At 42.3% G+C, this 20,528-nt stretch overlaps 1 protein-coding gene across 2 annotated transcripts in view; it reads right to left on the reverse strand.

Moving 5' to 3' along the window:
• Positions 1 to 3,495: 3,495 nt before the first annotated feature.
• The window catches only part of zfr (zinc finger RNA binding protein), a 68,617-nt gene continuing 51,584 nt past the window's right edge, over positions 3,496 to 20,528 (reverse strand). The window contains exons 15-20 of one of the 2 annotated variants that reach the window (XM_056285713.1): positions 19,559 to 19,700; positions 17,191 to 17,288; positions 16,208 to 16,303; positions 15,746 to 15,857; positions 6,323 to 6,420; positions 3,496 to 4,762 (exon numbers count right to left, since the gene is read on the reverse strand). In XM_056285713.1, coding sequence (XP_056141688.1) covers positions 4,580 to 4,762; positions 6,323 to 6,420; positions 15,746 to 15,857; positions 16,208 to 16,303; positions 17,191 to 17,288; positions 19,559 to 19,700 — 729 coding nt within the window. In that variant the 3' untranslated portion in view covers positions 3,496 to 4,579. Of the gene's footprint in view, positions 4,763 to 6,322; positions 6,421 to 15,745; positions 15,858 to 16,207; positions 16,304 to 17,190; positions 17,289 to 19,558; positions 19,701 to 20,528 lie in introns of those variants that run through there. The other variant, XM_056285721.1, reaches the window with a different exon arrangement.

Below are 20,528 nucleotides of genomic sequence, written 5' to 3' on the forward strand. Positions count from 1 at the left end.
CCATCTGACCTCACTTCTGACCGGGGCCCGCAGTTGACATCCGAGCTCTGGACTGCAGTCACTGAAAGCCTAGGGGTGAAGCCGCACCTCACCACGGCGTACAACCCGCAGGGCAACGGTTTATGTGAGCGGTTTCATCGTTCTATGAAGGCCGCTCTTCGGGCCAGTCTCACAGACAGTAGCTGGGTTGACCAGCTCCCATGGGTCATGCTTGGCCTGCGGACCGCCCCTAAGGAAGACCTCCAGTCCTCGTCGGCCGAGCTGGTTTACGGCCAGCCACTGCAGGTCCCGGGGGAATTTCTCCCAGACGGCGCGGCACCCTGGTCTGCTACCCACCAACGGGCTGTGTTCCAGGATGCTGCCGGCGTTTTCACTCCAGCCCCAACTTCGCGGCACAGCCTCCCTCAGTCTTACATCCCCAAGGACCTGCAGTCGGCTGGGTAAGTCTTCATCCGGCATGACGCCCACTGTACCCCCCTACGATGGCCCCTTCTGCGTTCTGGCAGCGGGGGCTAAGAACTTTGTTGTGGATGTCGGTGGGAAGCAGGAGTGGGTTTCGGTGGACTGGCTCAAGCCAGCTCACCTGGACTTGGACAGGCCGGATCAACTGGCCCAGCCCCCTCGGCGTGGACGCCCCCTTGCCCCTACACCCGTCAAGAGGAGCCGTTTTGGCCGCATTATTCGTCCCCCGCCACGTTTTGTTTTTTTTTCTTCTTGTCATGGTGAATTCCGGGGGGGGGGCATGTGTAGTGACCTACTTGCAGTTTACATATTCACCATGCGGGCCAGAGACGGTCCCTTGAAGACAGTGGGCGGGGCATTGTGGGTAGACACGAGGCTGAGGTTTAGCAGAATGAACTGCTGACTTAGTTTTTGTTGGAGGAAATGAACGACCCCACGGCTGTGTGGTCAAAAGTGGTCTCGTCTCCTTTCTTTCATCCTCCACACATAGGCCTGCAGCCTTAGAGAGATCGTTAATCACATAAGAGCAATGGGTATCTAATTTGCATCTCTTAGTGTGGTATCATCGGCCAGCCAGTTGACTTATAATGACATCCCTACCAGCTACGGAGATGAATTGTAAGTTACTGTTGATTATATGGGTTGCAATATGGGTTGCAAGAATTTGTGCACAAAGCAAAAATGAATATGGTGAGATCGGGCATCCCTAACAATGCCACGTTTCAGGTCAAATCTAGGGGTTGTGCCGTGTTTAATTTTAACAGATATTTCCGTTTGCATACAAGGTTTTAATAGCCTTATTAAAAAAAAAATTCCCAAGCCACATTTTTCTAGGGAGTGAAGGATGAAATAATATTCTACTGTATCAAAGGCCTTGTAGAAATCCAAAAGGACGATATAACCATGTTCAGAGATCAGTTCAGAGTAGTCTAGTATGTTCCAGACAAGTCTGATATTGTTAGAAATATGTCCATTTCTCATAAAGCCTGACTGTGTTTCATCGATAATTGTGTCTAGGACTGCTTTAATTCTTTTTGCAAATATGAGAGCAATAATTTCATAATCATTGTTGAGCAGAGAGATAGGTCTCGAGTTATCAACGAGAAGCACATCTTTTTTAGCCTTGGGAATCAATGTAATCAGACCCTGAGTGAGACTAGGTGGAAAGGTGTTGTCTAGGCTTTCCGAGAAAACCTGTAGCAGAAATGGGACTAACTGGCTCGATAAAGATTTGTAAAATTCTGTAGATAATGCCATTGGTTTCAGGGGAATTTATTGTTGTGAAGTAGGTTGAATCAATAATCTCCTTTATGCTAAGAGGGGCGTCTCAGTGCTGATGAATATAATTATTTTTGGAATGATATTTTTCCAGCCTAAAAAAAAAAAAGTATGCAGAATTTTGCTCTCCTTCCTTCAGCCATCTCTTCCTGGATCTGACAAAGGCTCCCTGTGCCTTATGTCGATATATGCCATCCAACTTATTCTGAAAGTCTACCAGGTTCAGCTTATCCTCCTCTGAGAGGTCCTCAGGGGGCCTTTGATAAAATGAGATTTTAGTAACCACCTCTTTTCCTCTTCCCTTCTAGATTTGGCAATAAAACTCCCATATCTTCTGAAAAATGTACTTATCTCAAACTTAGATAGCTCTGAGTTAGTGCCATCGGGCTTCTCCATTTTTGCCTTATTTCAGAACCAAGTAATTCATTTACTGATCTCCGTTTTAACTACGTCATGTTCTAACAATGTAGGAAGATCTACATTGTGTATAATGGGGTATAGCTAATTGGATGTTGATGAATTGCTATGGTCAGTGAGAGGTAAGAATATTGACTATAACATTATCTTTATCAATTGAATTGGAAATGAAGCAGAAATCGATGCGGGATTGTCCGGATTCTGTTATCTTGCTCCAAGTGAAATATCTATCATTAGGAAAATTTTCTTTCCACACATCAACAAGATCAAATTTCTCTATAAAATAGCTTGTGTTAAAAGAAGAGGACCTTTTACGGAAGGAGTTTGGCTGCTGCTTATTTTTGGTATCTGGCACCATAAGGACAACAGTATGAAGAGCTAACACAACAATGATATCTGCCTCTAAATGTCACTTTTAAGCAGAATTCTCTCACTGATTATTTCATATGTAGTGCCATGAATCCTTTGGCTCCCTTAAGTAAATGCTCAGACGTCACATCAGCTCAGCACACGGGAGTACGACTTGAATCAATGGGATCGCAGGCCATTACATCGACTTTTGATTTCGCCATTTTCCTACACAAAGAGACATTGCTAGTCTCATACTTGCTACATTCCAAGTCACTTTCTGCCATCTTGCCTACGGGAGTCTATTGATTTATGCGTTTTGTCCTCTGTATTGAAGGCACCGGTGGAATTTTTCCGCACCGGGCCTATTGGACGCCACACATCACTCTTCAAGGAGACTGTACAGCAGCCTCCTAGAGGCAGTTCACCAATATAAAACATTCACACAACTGAATAGGCTCCAGCATCCCCGCGACTGAGAGCAGGATAAGCGGTCCAGATAATGGATGGATGGATGGATGGTTAAACATGCCTGAAACGTTTTACAGGCTCTCAGTATTACAAGCTAACAACCCATGCATCTTTTATTTTTCATTCTTCTAAAACGTAGTGTCTGCCCAGCTTTGGGACGCACTTGGCCTAAGTAAGCTAAGGGAAACGTCCATCCATCTGAACCGCTTGTCCTGCTCTCAGGGTCGCTGGAGCCTATCCCAGCAGCCATTGGGTGGCAGGCGGGGAGACACCCTGGACAGGCTGCCAGGCTATCGCGGCCTAAGGGAAACAGTTTTACAGAATGTCTGGTTTGTCGAAGAACACACTTTTGAAGAAGAAGCAGGAGTGGAAAACCCACTAAGTTTTCTCCACCAGGTCCCCTCAGGATTTAAGTATGTCAGATGCTATCTTGAATTAAATTGTGTTGCTGCCTAAACTGTATAGACGGTTATCATCATGTATGTCATGTTAAAAAGGGAAGCTTGCAGACAGAGGGTCAACAGTTAACTCAGGTAACATTTATTCTGCTCGTGTAAAGCAGAGTACACAGCCTGACAGACATTCCAGAATGGCCCTATACACAACTGCAATTACGTCAATGTTTTTCCACTACAGCAATCTCATTCTCTTACATAGATTATTAAATTGAACTATGCAGCATAAAATAAAAATAAGGGCAAGCTTCCAATTAACCAATAAGTCTAATATTAAAAGCCAAAACACAATAACTAATCTGACCACTGCCATGCTGTCCAAACCAGGGCTTGTTCATCTATTTCAAGACTCTAGGAATATTTATATATGTACAAATATGTTAAAAGTTATGATTAGGGATAATGCGAGTACAAACACAAACATCTCAGGAATCAATGGATTCTTTATAAATGTAGTACAAGTAGCATTTGTCTCCGAATTTCATTTGCAGCCTAGCCTTTAGATAAGACAACACCAGATGTTCAAATACTACTTGCATTCTGCACTTGTATTAATATTGAAAAGTATAAGCTCAGAAAAAAAAGCAGGCCAAATTAGGTATTTCAAAACATAAAGAAAAAAAAAAAGCCAACAGAGAACAAACTCAACCGACAATATAATACATGAAGGCATTAACATTTATCTTTTGACTTTCTTCCCAATCCATATAGATGTAACAAAACTGTCTCCACAATTAATTTTGTGAGGAATGTCTTTACTCAGAATTAAATTAAAAAGAACTTGAGCTCCACAGGAGATGCAGAGCTTGGGGAAACCACTGACAAATACTTCTCTGAATCATATTGAATAAAAATTACTTTATCTAGGGTAGGTTTAGGTCTGAATCTCAAGTCAAATCAAGTTACGCCTAAAACATTTATTTTATAAAGGGAGAAATTCGGGTTCCTGTAGTACCAAGTGAAGCTCTAGTCACACATGTATATCAATTGCTTTACAAGACAAAGCTGAATAGAACAGTTGACACAAATCACTTCATGAGGAAGAGCATACCCAGCTATTAACTACAGTGACAACATATTAGTACATATATACGTAAATAGACTACTTTAAACGAGTAAGGTATGACAAAAAGGGGAACTGTTACAGCCTAATAGCTATCATAATCCTTCTTGTCCTTTTTGCCTTCACCCTCAAAGCTGTCCAGTCCATCGCTGTTGTCACGGCGACGCTTCCTGTTGTTGCGGATGTTGAACCGTGGGTTCATCTGGGGCAGGGGATCCATACCGAGAACCTTGTGGATCTGCCGGAATGCCAGCAGTCTCAGAGCAAACTGTACACAATGGTGGGAATACAAGAGCAAACAAAAATTCTTGATGAAAGCCCCTCAGTTTTCTCTCACAGATTAAAGAGCAACCCTATCAAGTGCCTCATCTCTGTACGATGAGCCATTACTAACTTCCTTACATTTCTGCTGTTAGTAAGGCAAGGCAAGTTTATTTAGATAGCACACGTCATATGCAAAGGCACTTCAAAATGCTTTACACAAAGGCATAGAAATATGTTGAGATACAGAACAAGATAAAAAGATAGACATATAACTAGAATGAAAATAATAAAGAATTGAGAAATTAAAGGATAATAAAATATAATAAAACTGAGTTATAGTGATTATTTTGTGAAATACGGTGGTGAACATAAATGTTTTTAACCCGGATGTAGTAACTGAGCTCACGCCTGGGGAAAATTCATCTCTTCAGGTAGTTTATTCCAATTGTGAGCTACACAATGACACAACGCTGCCTCACCATGTTTGGTGTTTGTCCCAGGAACTACTAGCAGAGCAGCCGTAGATGACCTGAGAAGTCTGGAAGGTTCATATTCTAGAACAGGGATGAGCAACATGATTCAGAAAGGGCCGGTGTGGGTGCAGGTCTTTGTTCCAACCAAGCAGTTACACACCTGATTCTATTAGTCAACCAACAGTCTTTGCTAAGGACCTTGATTGGTAGACTCAGGTGTGTAACTGCTTGGTTGGCCCTTTCTGGATCATGTTGGCCATCCATGCGGTTGAGCTCTTCTTTGAAAAACCTAGAAAGATTAAGGGCTCCGACAAACAGTGCCATCTTTGTACACGCTGAAGAGTGCTTTATTCTTTTATTTTTTTTCACTTTATCTTACCCTTCCCATGTGGGTAGATGGAGGGAGGGGTGGGGGGGTTTGGATCTGTGAAATACATTGTGAAATTGATAGAAATATTCAATAGATGAAAATATTGTGTTAAAGGTCACATGTATTTGTTGTTTGACATGTAGTAGATAATTTTTGTGCCGGCAGGTAATGTTGGCCCTCCCCGCCACTTCTGCAGAGGGATAGATACCAAACTTAACACATCAGCCTTGTGAGAACGGCATGTTGTACTCCTCCTGTTCCTGGACAAAACGGGTACAGGCACATCAGTATCCACATCATTCTCTGAGCATCCACGGCGCCACCATGTTTGCTTTGTGACACTACCGACTCATTACCGATAACCACTTCTAGCTGTGTACTACACTGTCTGACTTCGGCTGCTTTATTAAGCCGAGCTGTGAAAGAACCTTGGTCGCACTGTTCATTTCCGATGAACATCATCTGGTTTTGCCATTATTTGCAACTTGATCAAACCTCCTGACTAGATCGCTGTACTTGTATGGCAATATTTTTGGATTCCATTTCTCTATACCCATTTAGTCAAAGCAGCTGGTTGTGCTTCAAAAGGCTATTACATAATCTTCCAATTTGACCAGTTCTCTTTTTTTTAACCCCTGACCACTGCCACCTAATGTCCTCTAAAGCCATGTTCATTCTAAGCAATCCCCGTCAGTCAGCTCTCAGGAAGATGTGGAAATACCTGGGCACTTGAAGTGACGTCCTCCCTCTGTTGCTCTCCCATAGCTGTTAGCGTGTCTGTGGGATTCTTTTCACAAGGATCTATCAGTCCTGGCCCACCTGTTTAAAAAAACTTAACATCATCATGACTGGATCGCGTTAGGTGCCGATTACTGGCTATCCAGTGAAGTCTGGAGTTATAAAATATAAATGAGCCATTAAGGCTGCACAGAAGATACTAGTAACTGGTCCTTGTATGATAGGCCAAATGTAAGAGGTCCTACAATATGATGATGATCATCATCCCATTGCCAATTTTTTTGGCAATAAAGCTTTGTAGACGAGTCTACTGCTGAGTATCAGGTACGTATGTATAAAAAAGCAGTTAACTCTAGACAGTCAATTCAGGGAACTTGTCTAGTAAAAATAGCTTGGTGCCTGTACAATAGTTAACACTAGATATGGCATGACTACAAAACTGCAAAGGTCATCCTCTGTGTGGAGTTCACATGTTCTCCCCGTGTCTGCAGTGGGGTTTCTCTGGGTGGGCCGGTTTCCCCCGCCATCAAAAGAAACATGCATGTTAGGGTTAATACTCCTGTCTGTACCCCTGACCAAGACAATGGGAGAAGAACTGGAGTTGGTCCCCGGGCGCAGCATGAAGGCGGCAGCCCACTGCTCCTAGCCACACAGATCACCACTAGGATGCGGTAATTTGCAGTAACTGAATTTTCCAAAGGGGATTAATAAAGGAAACTTAATTTAATTAAATTCCTGTCTGTACAGAGCCAATGTGCAAACATACTGATTGCCCCTGCCATGAAAGTCACATTTTATACAACCTGGTTTCAGAAAAAAGTAGGCACAGTATGGAAAATGCTAATAAAAAAGTAGTGATTTGTAAATTTACTTTGACTTGTATTCAAACAAAAAAATATAAAGACAAGGTATTTAATATTTTACCTTATGAATTGCATTGTTTTTTGAAGATATACGTTTATTCTGAACTTGATGTCTGCAAAACAGAGACTAATACTGACGTGACAAGTTGGAACAACAAGGTGATGTGAGACAGGTGAGGCAGTCGTGTTGTAGTATAAAAGCAGCCTCCAAAAAAGGCCTAGTCTTTAGCCTTGTTTCATCATTTCAGGTGATTTTAATGTTCATGTTGACAATCAAACAGACTCCGATGCTATAAACCCAGCTAGCTTACAGGAGGCATTTGACTTCACTCAAGCATGTTTCTGGACCCACCCAAAATAAGGGGCATACTCCGGACTTAGTCATCCCAAAAGGACTTAGTATCACTGCAACCTGTGTCACGGATGCTGCCTTTTCAGATCTCTGTTTCAAATTTTTTTGATGTGTCTGCTTTTCCTGCACAACAAAAGAGTACTCGAACAATCAAAAACTGCTTCATTGACAATAATAAAACCTTTAAGAAAACTGTAAATGAGTTGTCGCAATTCATGGTATCACCAACTGAGGATCTTGTGAACATCTTCAACTTAAAAATACAAAATATCATTGACAACATTGCACCTGTTAAAACTAAAAACTTCAAGAAACAAAAAGCCCCCTGGAGAAATGGAGTGGTTTTTAAGCAGCTTAAGAGACTGTCGCCAGGTAGAAGGACAGTGGAGAAAGACTAAACTTCAGGGTTCACCATGAAATCTACAACGATAGACTGAATAACTACAACAAAGACATTAAATATGCCAGATAGTCTTTCTTCTCAAAAATCACTAATGAAAATATCAACAATAGTAAAGTGCTCTTCTCTACTGTTGATCAATTTATTAATCCACCATCTCCAACCCTATCAGAGATGCTGTCCAGTGAAAATTAATTAATTCATTCATCATCAGCCGCTTCTCCGAGGTTTGGGTCACGGTGGCAGCAAGCTAAGTAGGGCACTCCAGATGTCCCCTCCCCAGCAATGCCCTCCAGCTCCCCCTGGGGGATCCCAAGGCCTTCCCAGGCCGGATTGGACATGTAGTCCCTCCAGCGAGTTCTGGGTCTACCCCGGGGTCTCCTCGCAGTTGGCAATGCCTGGTAAACCTCCAAAGGAAGGCGCCCAGGAGGCATCCCAATCAGATGCCCGAACCACCCCAACCGGCTCCTTCGACGCGAAGGAGCAGCGGCTCTACGCTGAGCTCCCTCCGGATGTCCGAGCTCCTCACCCTACCTCTAAGGCTGAGCCCAGACACCCTACAGAGGAAACTCATTTCAGCCGCTTGTATCCACGATCCCACCCTTTCGGTCACTACCGAAAGCTCATGACCATAGTTGGGTTGGAACAAAGATTGACTGGTAAATTGAGAGCTTTGCCTTTCGGCTCAACTCCATCTTTACATCAACGGTCCGGTACAACGTCCGCATTACTGCGGATGCTGCACCAATCCGCCTGTCAATCTCCTGCTCCATCCTACCCTCACTCGTGAACAAGACCGTGAGAACCTTCACTTGAGGCAACAACTCATCACACAGCTGCAAACCACCCCAGTGCACGCCGGAGGTCGCATTCTGATGAAACCAACAAAACCACATCATCTGCGAAGAGCAGAGAGGCAATTCTGAGGTTCCCAAAAAGACACATTCCTCACCTTGGCTGCGCCTTGAGATCCTGTCCATGCATATCACAAACAGACTCGGGGACATGGGACAACCTTGGCGGAGTCCGACACCCACCGAAAATGTGTTTGACTTTGTGCCGAGAATGCAGACACAGCTCTCACTTTGGTTATATAAGGACCGGATGGCTTGTAGCAACTACCCCGGTACCCCATACTCCCGCAGTACCCCCCGCAGAGTGCCCCGGGGTACACAGTCATAAGCCTTCTCCAAGTCCACAAAACACATGTAGACTGGCTGGTCAAACTCCCATGCCTCTGTCAGCACTTCCGCAAGGGTAAAGAGTTGGTCAGTTGTTCCATGGCCAGGACAGAATCCGCATTGTTCTTCCTGGATCCGAGGTTCGACAATTGGTCAGAGCCTCCTTTCCAGCACCCTAGAATAGACTTTCCCAGGGAGGCTGAGCAATGTGATGCCCCGATAATTGGAGCACATCCACTGGTCCCCTTTTTTAAACATGGGAACCAACACCCCAATCTGCTACTCAACAGGTACTGTTCCCAACCTCCACGCAACACTGAAGAGGCGTGTCAGCCAAGACAGCCCAACAATGTCCAGAGCCTTCAGCATCTCAGGATGACTCTCATCCACACCTGGCTCCTTGCCACTAAGGAGCTTCTTAATTACCCCAGAGACCTCTGCCAGGGATATGGGTGGGGCTTCCCCCCCTAGTCTTCAAACTTTACCTCTTCCACTGAGGATGGGTTAGCTAGGTTCAGGAGCTCCTCAAAGTGTTCTTTCCACCGCCCAACAACATCCCCAGCCCGGGTCAACAGTTCCCCTCCCCGGCTGAACACAGCCTGAGTCAAGCCCTGCTTCCTCTTCCTGATTCACCGGATGGTTTACTAGAACTTCTTTGAGGTCAACTGAAAGTCCTCCTCCATAGCCTTGCCTAACTCCTCCCACACCCGACTTTTTGCTTCCGCGACCACCGAAGCCGCAGCCCTTTTGGCCTCCAAGCTTGGTCTAGTCAGAAAGGCACAAACTGATGAAGCCTCTTGGATGAGAAGTGAAACGTCTTCACGGATATATACCAAGTCCAGTTGCACTCGATTCAATTCCTTTGGATAATCATTATGTATACTACAAAAAAAGAGCCATAAGAATAGTTAATAATGTAGGATATCATGAACACACCAACAAGCTATTTTTAAAGGCAAGTGCCTTGAAGTTCAGGGATTTAGTAGAATTTAACACAGTACAAATAATGTTCAAAGCAAGAAACAATCGATTACCAAGTAAAATACAAAAAATACTCTCAGATAGAGAAGGGGAATATAAGCTGAGAGGGAAATTAAACTTAGAAAATTAAGAAATTATGTGTTTGTACAACTTTGAAGAGCATGGGCATTTCAATCTGTGGGATAAAATTGTGGAACAATCTGAGCATGGAACTCAAAGTACAAATATTACACAGTTCAATAAGAAATACAAAGGACTGATTATTAAAAGATATAGGGATGATGAATAGTTGTGTTAATTGTCTAAGTTTTATTTATCTCTAAACATTTTTTTTTCCTATGACACCGAATGGTTGTATGTAGCATTGAGATCTGTTTATTCTTGGTGTTACGGCCCCAGTGCCGTGTGTTATGCGTGCAGTTACCCTCTTAAAATACAAACCCTTGGATTGTAATTTTTGAGAGGGGGTGTTATGGTCCCAATGCCGTGTGTTCTGTGTCTGCAATTACCCTTTTGTAGACAGACCTAGGGTTTGTATTTATGGGAGGGGGGTGTTACGGCCCCAGTGCCATGTGTTGTGTACAATTACCCTCTCGTATACAAACCTAGGGTTTGTTTTTATGGGAGGGGGTGTTACGGCCCTAGTGCCACGTGTCTAATTTTCCCCACCTCCTGTGGAACTGCTGATTGAGCCCAGGTGACCCCAATTGTTTATTAGCTGGGTATATAACTCGGAGAGAGACGCCCAACAGTGCCAGTGGGCCATTGTTGGCAGCCAGGGTGAGAGAGAAACGGCCAGTGGGCCATTGTTGTCAACCAGAGAGCGAGCTCTTGTGTCAAAACTCTATACTCCTTGAGAAGGAGGGTGAAACTTGTTTTGGTGTTCGTTTCTTTCCTTTTGGTCTGAGTTTGTTTTGTTAAAGCCCGGTTAGTTAAGAGTCAGCATCTTTAGTTGCCTGTTTATTCTATATTTTGACTTGAAGGTTCGTTTTTGTTAATAAATCTGTTTTTACACCTGGTTCTGCCTCCCACCTTTCTTATTCCCCCGGGACACTTTTATTTTCTTTGTTACTTCCCCTCGTCTCTTGTACCTTTAACGGGGAACATAACAATTGGGGGCTCGTCCGGGATATTGGCGGCTTTGGTCTGGCTAGTTGCCATTTCCTGTAGTGTGCTGTGTTAACGTTTGGTGTTGGGTGGTGTTAAGCACAGTGTTCATTATTGTTTGGTGTTAACAGGTGTTGTTGGTGTGTTCTTGGTTTGGTGGTAGGTACGGTTGTGGCTGCTGGTCCACTTCCTTTCGTCCTCTGCCATGGTGTTGGTCCTGGTGGCGGAGCTTCGTGCCGAAGCGGACGAGGTCCGATGCTAGGGCTGAGCTGCCGGCCAGGCTGTTGTGATTCGATCCCTGGTCCCCTGTGTTGCAGTCGACGTGGGTGCTGACGCCCACCTGAGAGGTAGGCTGAGTCAAGTCTCCAGTGGGAGATTTGTGGGGTGGGATTTGTGGCAGAGAGACAGGAGGGGAGTTGCGGATGGTAAACCTTTAGAGCTGTGAGTGCGGGGCGTGCTGCGCTCTCAACCTCCACCATGCCTCCACCACCAGCTGGTCCATGCTAGCACATCTTGTGTTGAGACTGTGTGTGTGTGTGTGTGTGTGCTTTGTGTTTTTGTTTTGTGTGGTCACGAGTTGTAGCTGGTTCACCTGCGGGTCGAACGCAGCTATGTTATTTGCTGTGGGTCGCCACCGTGACCGTGTTGTGTGGCCTGTTTCATTTCAAAAGACCTGCGCCCCTACAGCGTAGTCCACAATGAAGGCTTTAAATTTATGATCCAGACAATTGAGCCAAAGTACGACACACCATCGCGTTGGTTTTTTACTAAGAAAGGTCAGGTTTGCCTTTGTGTGTTCTCATTATTGCAATCAATTGACATAACTTTTTCAAATATAAAAACTACATAATCTTATACACACTTTAGTCTGCTTTCATGCCATAATTTGTCACACCTCCTTTATTAGCGCACAGCGGACCGGAGTAGATCCTGAAATTAGCACCCCTATGTACCAAATCCATCCATCCATTATCTTAACCACTTATCCTGCTCTCAGGGTTGCGGGGGATGTTGGAGCCTATTCCAGCAGTCATTGGGCGGCAGGCGGGGAGACACCCTGGACAGGCCGCCTGGCCATCACAGGGCTGACTCACACACACAGGGACAATTTAGTATGGCCAATTCACCTGACTTACATGTCTTTGGACTGTGGGAGGAAACCGGAGCACCCGGAGGAAACCCACACAGACACGGGGAGAACATGCAAACTCCACACAGAGGACGAACCACCATGACCCCCCAAGGTTGTACTACCCCGGGGCTCGAACCCAGGACCTTCTTGCTGTGAGGCGACCGCGCTGACCACTGCGCCACCATGCCACCCTGTACCAAATCTATTATACATATTATATTATAAATCAAATTTGAATCAGGAATCCTTTTGAATCAAAAATCGATTTTGAATTGAATCATGACCCCAAGAATTGAAATCAATTCGAATCGTGAGATTCCGAAAGATTCCCACCCCTAGCAACGAAATCATTTCAGAATGGAAGTGGTTCATTTAAACAGGGGGTCCACATACTTCCAACCTATGGCCTCCAGCACCCCACTGCTGGTATTTGGAAAGAGTCAGGAAAATCTGGGAAAAGTAGAGCAATCTTTTCTACCCAGGAAAATAAGGACCAAACAAGCTAAGGATGTAGATAAAAGTGATTGATGAGATATTACTATGTGGCACCAAAAGTTCCCGCTTATCCAAACAAGCCAAGGGCAATCTCCCTGCAGTCAGCATTACAGAGCATGCCCACTACTAGCACCAACTGGGTCAAGTCAAGTTTATGTTTATTGCTCAAAATCACAAGGTAGTCCCAAAGGGCTTTAAAATAAGTACAATGTACAACAATATGCGAACCCCCCCCCCCCCACCTCATGTCACCCACTGCTGCTGATACAGCCCATCCCGGACAGTGCAGGAGCAACTTCAAAGTCTGCAATTCCTGTTTTGACCAGCTTCAGGAGGAACAAAGCATACTAAAAGCGCACCGCTACTTTAAGTAATCTGACTCCAGTTGTACGCCAGCAGCCACAGCCTGTCACAAAAAATTGGGCATATTTTACTCAACACTACATTTAGCATTACTCAACTTTGGCAGGAAAAACATTTTTAATCAATCATTTTATCATCAAGCAAAATCTCAATTTTATGTTTTCAACTAAAACTTGGTTAGACCAAGACAACAGAATGAGAATACTTTATTCGTCCCTGAGGGTAAATTGGGTTCTATTACAGACACTCACGCTCTAGTAAGAAAAAACTAAAAACTAACAAGATACAAGATAACAAGAAAATAGAAACAAGAAAAACAGAAACAAATAGAAATAAAAGATAAAATAATAGAAATAAGAACAAAATATATCAACAAGCATGGTGCACATAACACCCTATCTATACTGCACTACCACAGCACAAAACAAACAGCACAAACAAAACCAGACAGGGTAAAACAAGTCGAAGGGCCAGTCCAATAACCGTTAACGCCGAGTGTCTGACACTCTGAGGGAGGAGTTGTAAAGTTTGATGGCCACAGGCCTATTTCTATATACCAGAGTCTGCAATGAATTTGCCTCCTTCTTCAAAGACAAAATTCAGAAAAATTAGACTGGCAGTAAGTGTCTCCATACCCTGTACAGGGTATGTTGTCCCTGGGTCCACCTAAAATAAATTCAAATGGCATGACACAATTTGATCCCATCAATCATAAAAACTTGGAGGACATTATGCAACATCTGAAATCGTCCTCCTGCTGCCTTGACATTCCGCCAACAGGCTTTTTAAAAAATGTCTCTAATTGCATGGCCTCAGATCTTATACAAATTGTCAACACATCTCTTCTCTCAGGTCTCTTCCCACAGGCCATGAAAACTGCAGTCATCAAGCCACTCTTAAAAAAGAATGATTCAGACACTTCAATAATGAACAATTATAGGCCCATATCAAACCTCCCATTTCTAAGTAAAATAATTGAAAAAGCTGTTTTCCAGTAGCTAAACAATTTGTTGGCACTAAACAACAGTTTTCATGTCTTCTGGTTAGGATTTTGACCACACTACAGCACTGAGACTGCTCTTGTTAAGGTCTTTAATGACATTTGCTTAAACACAGAGAGTGGCAGAATCTCCGTCCTTGAATTACTGGATTTCAGTGTTGCATTTGACAGTCGACTACAACATATGACTAGACCGATTGGAAAACTAGGTGGGATTTTCTGCCACAGCAGTAAACTGGTTTGAATCCTACTTAAAGGAAAGCGACTACTTCATGTCTACAGGTAATTACAATTCAGAGCATGCAAAAATGACCTGTGGAGTTCCCCAAGGCTCCATTCTGGGGCCGCTTCTGTTTAACATCTATATGCTACCACTCGTTCAGATGATGGAAAACAAGAAAATATGTTACCATAATTATATATATGTCACACAGATTTACATAACCATATCACCAGGGGACTATAATCCCATACAAGCACTGAGCAAGTGCATTGAACAAATCAATGATTGGATGTCTCAGAATTTTCTTCAATTAAACAAAGATAAAACTGAAGTAATTGTCTTTGGAGCCAAGGAATAACAATTAAAAGTCAGCGCACAGCTACAATCGGTAATGTTAAAAACTACAAACCAAGCAAAAAATCTTGATGAAGTCATGGACTCAGACCTAAATGTATATAGCCACATTAAGACAATTACAAAGTCAGCCTACTATCACCTAAAAAATATATCAAGAATTAAAGGCTTTATGTCTCAGCAGGATTTGGAAAAATTTGTCCAATCATTAATCTTCAGTTGACTCGACTACTGTAACGATGTCTTCACAGGTCTCTAAAAAAAATTGATCAAACAGCTGCAGCTGATTCAGAAAACAAGTTTGTGTCTGGTGTTTATTTACTTTCAATTGGTAGGCTAAACATGAACTTGCCAAGCGCAAGACTAATGTTAGCTGACAAGCAAATCGTTACCTATCTGTCCATCATTTTTGTTAATTCGTTTACACTGATTGAACGTTCAACAACAATAAAATGAATCTTACTACTACTGTTATTCCATCATGTCGAATTCCAATATTTGACCTGTCACTCGGAACTATTAGCTAAAGTTGAGCGATGTTCTGTAGATGTTCCCCGCTCCCGCGGTCTGTGTCACATACACGCTGTAAACAATCACATTGGCTAGTGAGTGTGTCAATCTGCGAACATCTGGTTAGATGCAGCTGTTTGTGTTTTTTTACACCATCAAAGTCCACAAACAAGATAGAGAATGAATGGGAAGTTATCCCCCCCCCTCTCTCAACCCCCCCCAACCCCCCTTTTTTCTCCTTAGATCTACACTGTCCCATTAATAGCCTTTATGAACTCTAAATGACAAGAATCCGTCGTAGCAATAGATAACTTTAATCCCTGAGAACATTGTAATTTAGTGTGTGGCAACCTTTGTGGTAAATCTCAGTTTTCCTGGACTTTACAGCAAGGTCTACGCCCGCCCCTTTTCACTCCTCTCGTACAATGAATTGAGCATATCTTACCAGGAAGCAAAATCCCAGAAGAAATACATTCAAAAACTCGTCTTAGTGCATCGCCTGGGCTGAGGGGGGCTGAGGCGCTGCTAATGGCCTTCTCAACCAACAGCTCCATAGCCTGAACAAGGTAAAGAATAAAATAAAGGAAGGAAAGTTCAGTAAAATGCCTTGAAGAACAACTTTCTTTCCATTCCAAATTTCTGACAGATTGAAGAGTCTGTGGATAAATCCAGATTTTTAGTCCAAAAAGGTTTATGAATAGGCACACAAGCACATAACAGGAAAATGTCTGTTCAATCTCACAGTATCTGTTGGTTTGTTTTATGTTTTGGTATTTAATTCTGCAAAACTGTCATGAAAGGAAACACCATATAAAATTCTAACTGTCATTTCCTAAAAATTAACAAACAAAACCTGTATTTTCCATGGTGAAGCAGCTATTGGTATAAGTGGCTAGCAGTTACTTACCCAACTTGGGAAAGTAGACCAGGTGGGAACTCGCTGACATAGGTCCCGGAGTATACGGATGATGATCACGCAGGACTGAAGTCCATTGGCTCTAGCCTTTTGACGCAGTAAAGTAAAGATTAGTAAGTGACAAGTAGTAATACAAAGAGACAGGGACCAATCAAATACATAGGTTCTGTCACAGAGGTTCAAACACTACTGCGCATAATGGAAGCTCATGATTGGTTTGAGAAATCTATAAGCCATAATAGGTTGTAATCAGCTGCCATTTCCAGCAGTATTGTACCTCAACGTTAGTAGGGGAGTTCAAAGTTTGCAAGATGCTCAAGAAATGAGGACTTTCCTTGACATCTTTTAAACCCTGACCTCAGGTTTGTCCAAGTATCTCACAAACAGGTAATTAAAGTACAAGGGAAACCTGAGAGGATGGTATAGGGACTGAAAGAGCCAAGGAAATCTGCTTTACTTTGCCTGTGCTTTTGCTCATTTAGCATCAGAGTGAACTAATCAGATGTTCCTTGTTTTCTCAATCCCTATTCTACAAAAAATATTGGAAAAAAAAAAATCACAAAATACAAACGCTCAACATGAAAGCACTTACTGATGAGACCTTTATGCAAAGTTACTCTGCAGCCTTATGGAATCATATTTCTCTAGAAATACACAAGTTCTGGAATCGAAAAAGGGAATACAAGGATGCCAGTTTTGTTCTAAACAGTGATAGGAGCACCTGAAATCAACTCAAGTTTATAAATTCATATATATATATATATATATATATATATAAATTCATTCATCAGTTGACGTGAACCTGGTCATCCATGTAACGTAAATGGCATCCTTGAATGTTCTTTTGTTTCAATAGTACGATTTGTTTTCAATTACACATTTTTTATGAAATAAAATTAAAACCAAAAAGGTTAAAAAACAAAAATAATGCATCTCATAAGGCTACAATAAGAAAGTAAAATGATGTTCCGAACCTGGAACCACTTAGCGTGGCGCAGAGCAGCCAGAGCGTCAAGGCATTTTTGCCTGTCCAAGACGTCCGCTGGGTCTTTCACCATACCCGAGGTTACATCTAAAAATGGATTCGAATTGTCAAAATTGTGATGAGGAATGGGTGTTTGACCAGGTCAGCAAGGCTGGCAAGAACAAACACATTGCCACACATACCAGGTGTCTTTCCTCCCATGACAATGTCCTACTGCTTGCTTGATACGTATTAATTTAAAAAAAGGCCGTTTGGGCTTAGCGCTTCACTTTATACAGAACACCACAACAGATTGCCTCAAAGAGGACGTGAATGGTTGTAGAATCACAAAGTATGGCATATAAAACACAGAATGATGCAATTTAACTATCTTTATCTACCTGGACTTCTACAGCTTCACATCACAAATTATTTGTAGAAAATACCACTTTTATCAGGTCTTTGTTTGTTAAACTGACCCTTTTTGTAAACTTGCTAAAATTAGCCTCATGAAATCTCAAAGTTAACTTGAAGAATTTGGCCTACGCTTGTTTTTTTTTCTTGCTCAAGTATCAAGGAAAAATTAGAGTTCCAATGAGTATGGTTATTAATATGAACATGGGACTGGGAAAATAAACACAAACAGATAAATTGTGAAGTGCAGCTGGCTACTAGGGAGTCACCTGATAAAAGGCGGCATGGGCAAAGGTAGGTGTGGCAAAGTGTTTGGGGTGGTAAGGAACCTTGGTCAAAAATCCTTCCGGAGCTGGTTGGGCATACCAAGCCTCATACGAGAGACACATTACTTGAGGATGGATTTTGTTGTTGTTAAATGAAATAAAGGTTTTTTGTTTTTGGCTTGAACTTGTAAGAGCAGTTGTGAATACATGGAGGCAGCGATGCGTACTAGAAAGAAAAAAAAATAACATGAAAGCTCCCAGCAAACAAAGGGGGTTAGGACTTCACTGCATGCATACCTAGCATCAGTAAGTTGGATAATTGTATAAAAATGGCTGTACCCAAGTCCAACCAAAGATTCCTTTGTCATAACTCTTCTACCTGAAGTTTACCAATACTCCCCTAAATATACTTTAAAAATAAACTATCATTTAGTAAACCAATCTGTATATCTAATGGTTGTCTTTGACTTTCTGTAAATAAAGTACAGTGAATATCACCTGGGCTTTCATTCCTTTAGAATGATTTAATAACAAAAGCAAAACAACCCCCTCCCCAGAAAAACAAAAATGTCTATTTTGTACCCAAACTTGAATCATATGCTTAGGTTTGGAGGAGTACACCAATTCACTCAGGGAGCACTTCTGAACAGGGGACCTCAGGATGGTGAACTTCTCACTGCCAGACAAAAAGGAACATTTGTTTCCTGTAGGGACATGCTAGCCGACCTCAGCTCCCCAACTTCCTCCTCTGCTAGCTGTGTGGAATTCCGCTTCAGGCCAAATTTTAACTTGAGTCACAGCGTGAATTTGAACTTTGCACAAATTCTTATTGAACTTATTGATAATTTATAGCAAAATTTCAACTTGCACACTAGTGTCTCAATTTTTATGCCATTGCTAGTATATTACTTAATGTGAATTTACCGTTTGCCTTCTAATCTACAAGAATTTAGATGACTCTAGACTAAGCCATTTCAAGCTAACGACTTAGGATCTTATTGGTGATTGCCAATAGTAAAGTGGTAACAGAATTCCCTGGAACACGGGAAACAAAAATGGATCTTACCTGGGGAAAAAGTAAACACAATGCAAACACTGATCATGCTTCTTTTTAAAGAATATCACTTGAGACACTAGAAAGTTACAGAGCAAAAAGCCTAAGAGTAACGCTGCTGGCACTTGCCTCTTTCAGCCAATCCCACTAAACTCACAGAGAATTGAGCCCACCGTGGTTAGAAAGAGCATATTAAGGGAAACAACTCATCACTCATGAAAAGAAAATGTTCATAGATTGAAGTTTTCCTTGTGGCTTCCACATTGGATCAGCATGAATATGGATGCTCTGCAGTCTATAATCATGTTTCATCTCAAGAGTTCAAACCCTTTCAGCGGTTTAAAAACAAGAGATGTAAAGAATAAAGCAAATTGTAGACCCATGCTCAATGAGACAATATGGAAATTTCACAACCATAAGCAAATACATTTCCTTATTTACACTTGTACTTCTCTGGCTCTCATAAGCAGCTGTATCATACAGGAGAGGGCAATACAAAAACAAATGATTTTGCCCAAGTGCCAGCAGAGTACTGCTCTTTAGGACATGAATAAACAAGTTGAAATTGAATTTACTGGGACGTAGCAGAGAGAAAAGGGGTAAGGAAAAAAAGTACAAAAAAGGGTTTCGATGACTTTCCCAACCTCCATCCCGTCCGTTTTCCTCTCGGATGATAGGCGAAGTCAGCGTGATTGTCACTTGCATCTTTGGCTCGGCACAGGACATTAAGATGATGGCTGCTTCTTGCATTGAACCCTTAACTTCATATTTTTCTGGTGTTACCATCTGATGTGAAACAGGATTAAAATGGCTAATGAGATTTTCAAAACAACATATCAGATATGAAATTTTCGATTTTTTTGTGTGGATGTTGTCAAGTACTCGTGTATCTGTGAACTACAATGAATGTGACAGACCTCATGATGGTGTAGTAATGTGTTGGATGGAACTGAGCATAAACAATACGTTAACATTTCTGCATCAAGCAAGCAAAAAAGTTTGCCTAAAAGAGTCCCTGATAAATTAAAGCCCTGTTTGCACAGGACCAGTATTACCGTGGGACCTCTGGTAATCTGTAATAATTGTGGCGGTCATCTGTGATCTTAATCCCGTGCGAATCAGTCATGCCCGTAATTTGCGAAGTAAAAATTCCCACGCAAATCACCTACCACATTTCAGCGAACACAGAGGTCATCTGATAATATTAGTCCCGTGTGAACTGATGTCTCAGTAATGTGGGTTTGTATTTTTATTTTTAGCAAGGCTTTTTGTTTTCTCAGCACCGTTTTTCTGCCTCTTTCCGGGTCCAGAATTATGGAGGCTGCAGTGGAAATTACGAATGAAAGGTTTGACATCATTTTGGGTGCAACCTAAGGAGGCTCATGTTATGTGGTTCACCCCACACAGCAAATAAACTGTGTCTTCGCACGTCCTAAGCCCGTTTTTCTTCTTAACAGCCATCGCGCTTGTCGCTGAATACCACAGAACTATGTAAAAGGTTTGCAGAGGAAAACAGTATACAGGAAGTAGATGTTATGTGGAGCCTTGACATTTTCAATTATATCTGGGAGATGTCAGTAAATTTAAGTAAAATTTAGACTTCGCTTATCCCAT

The sequence above is a fragment of the Lampris incognitus genome, chromosome 1 (assembly GCF_029633865.1).
Source record: "Lampris incognitus isolate fLamInc1 chromosome 1, fLamInc1.hap2, whole genome shotgun sequence".
NCBI classification, from domain to species: domain Eukaryota; kingdom Metazoa; phylum Chordata; class Actinopteri; order Lampriformes; family Lampridae; genus Lampris; species Lampris incognitus.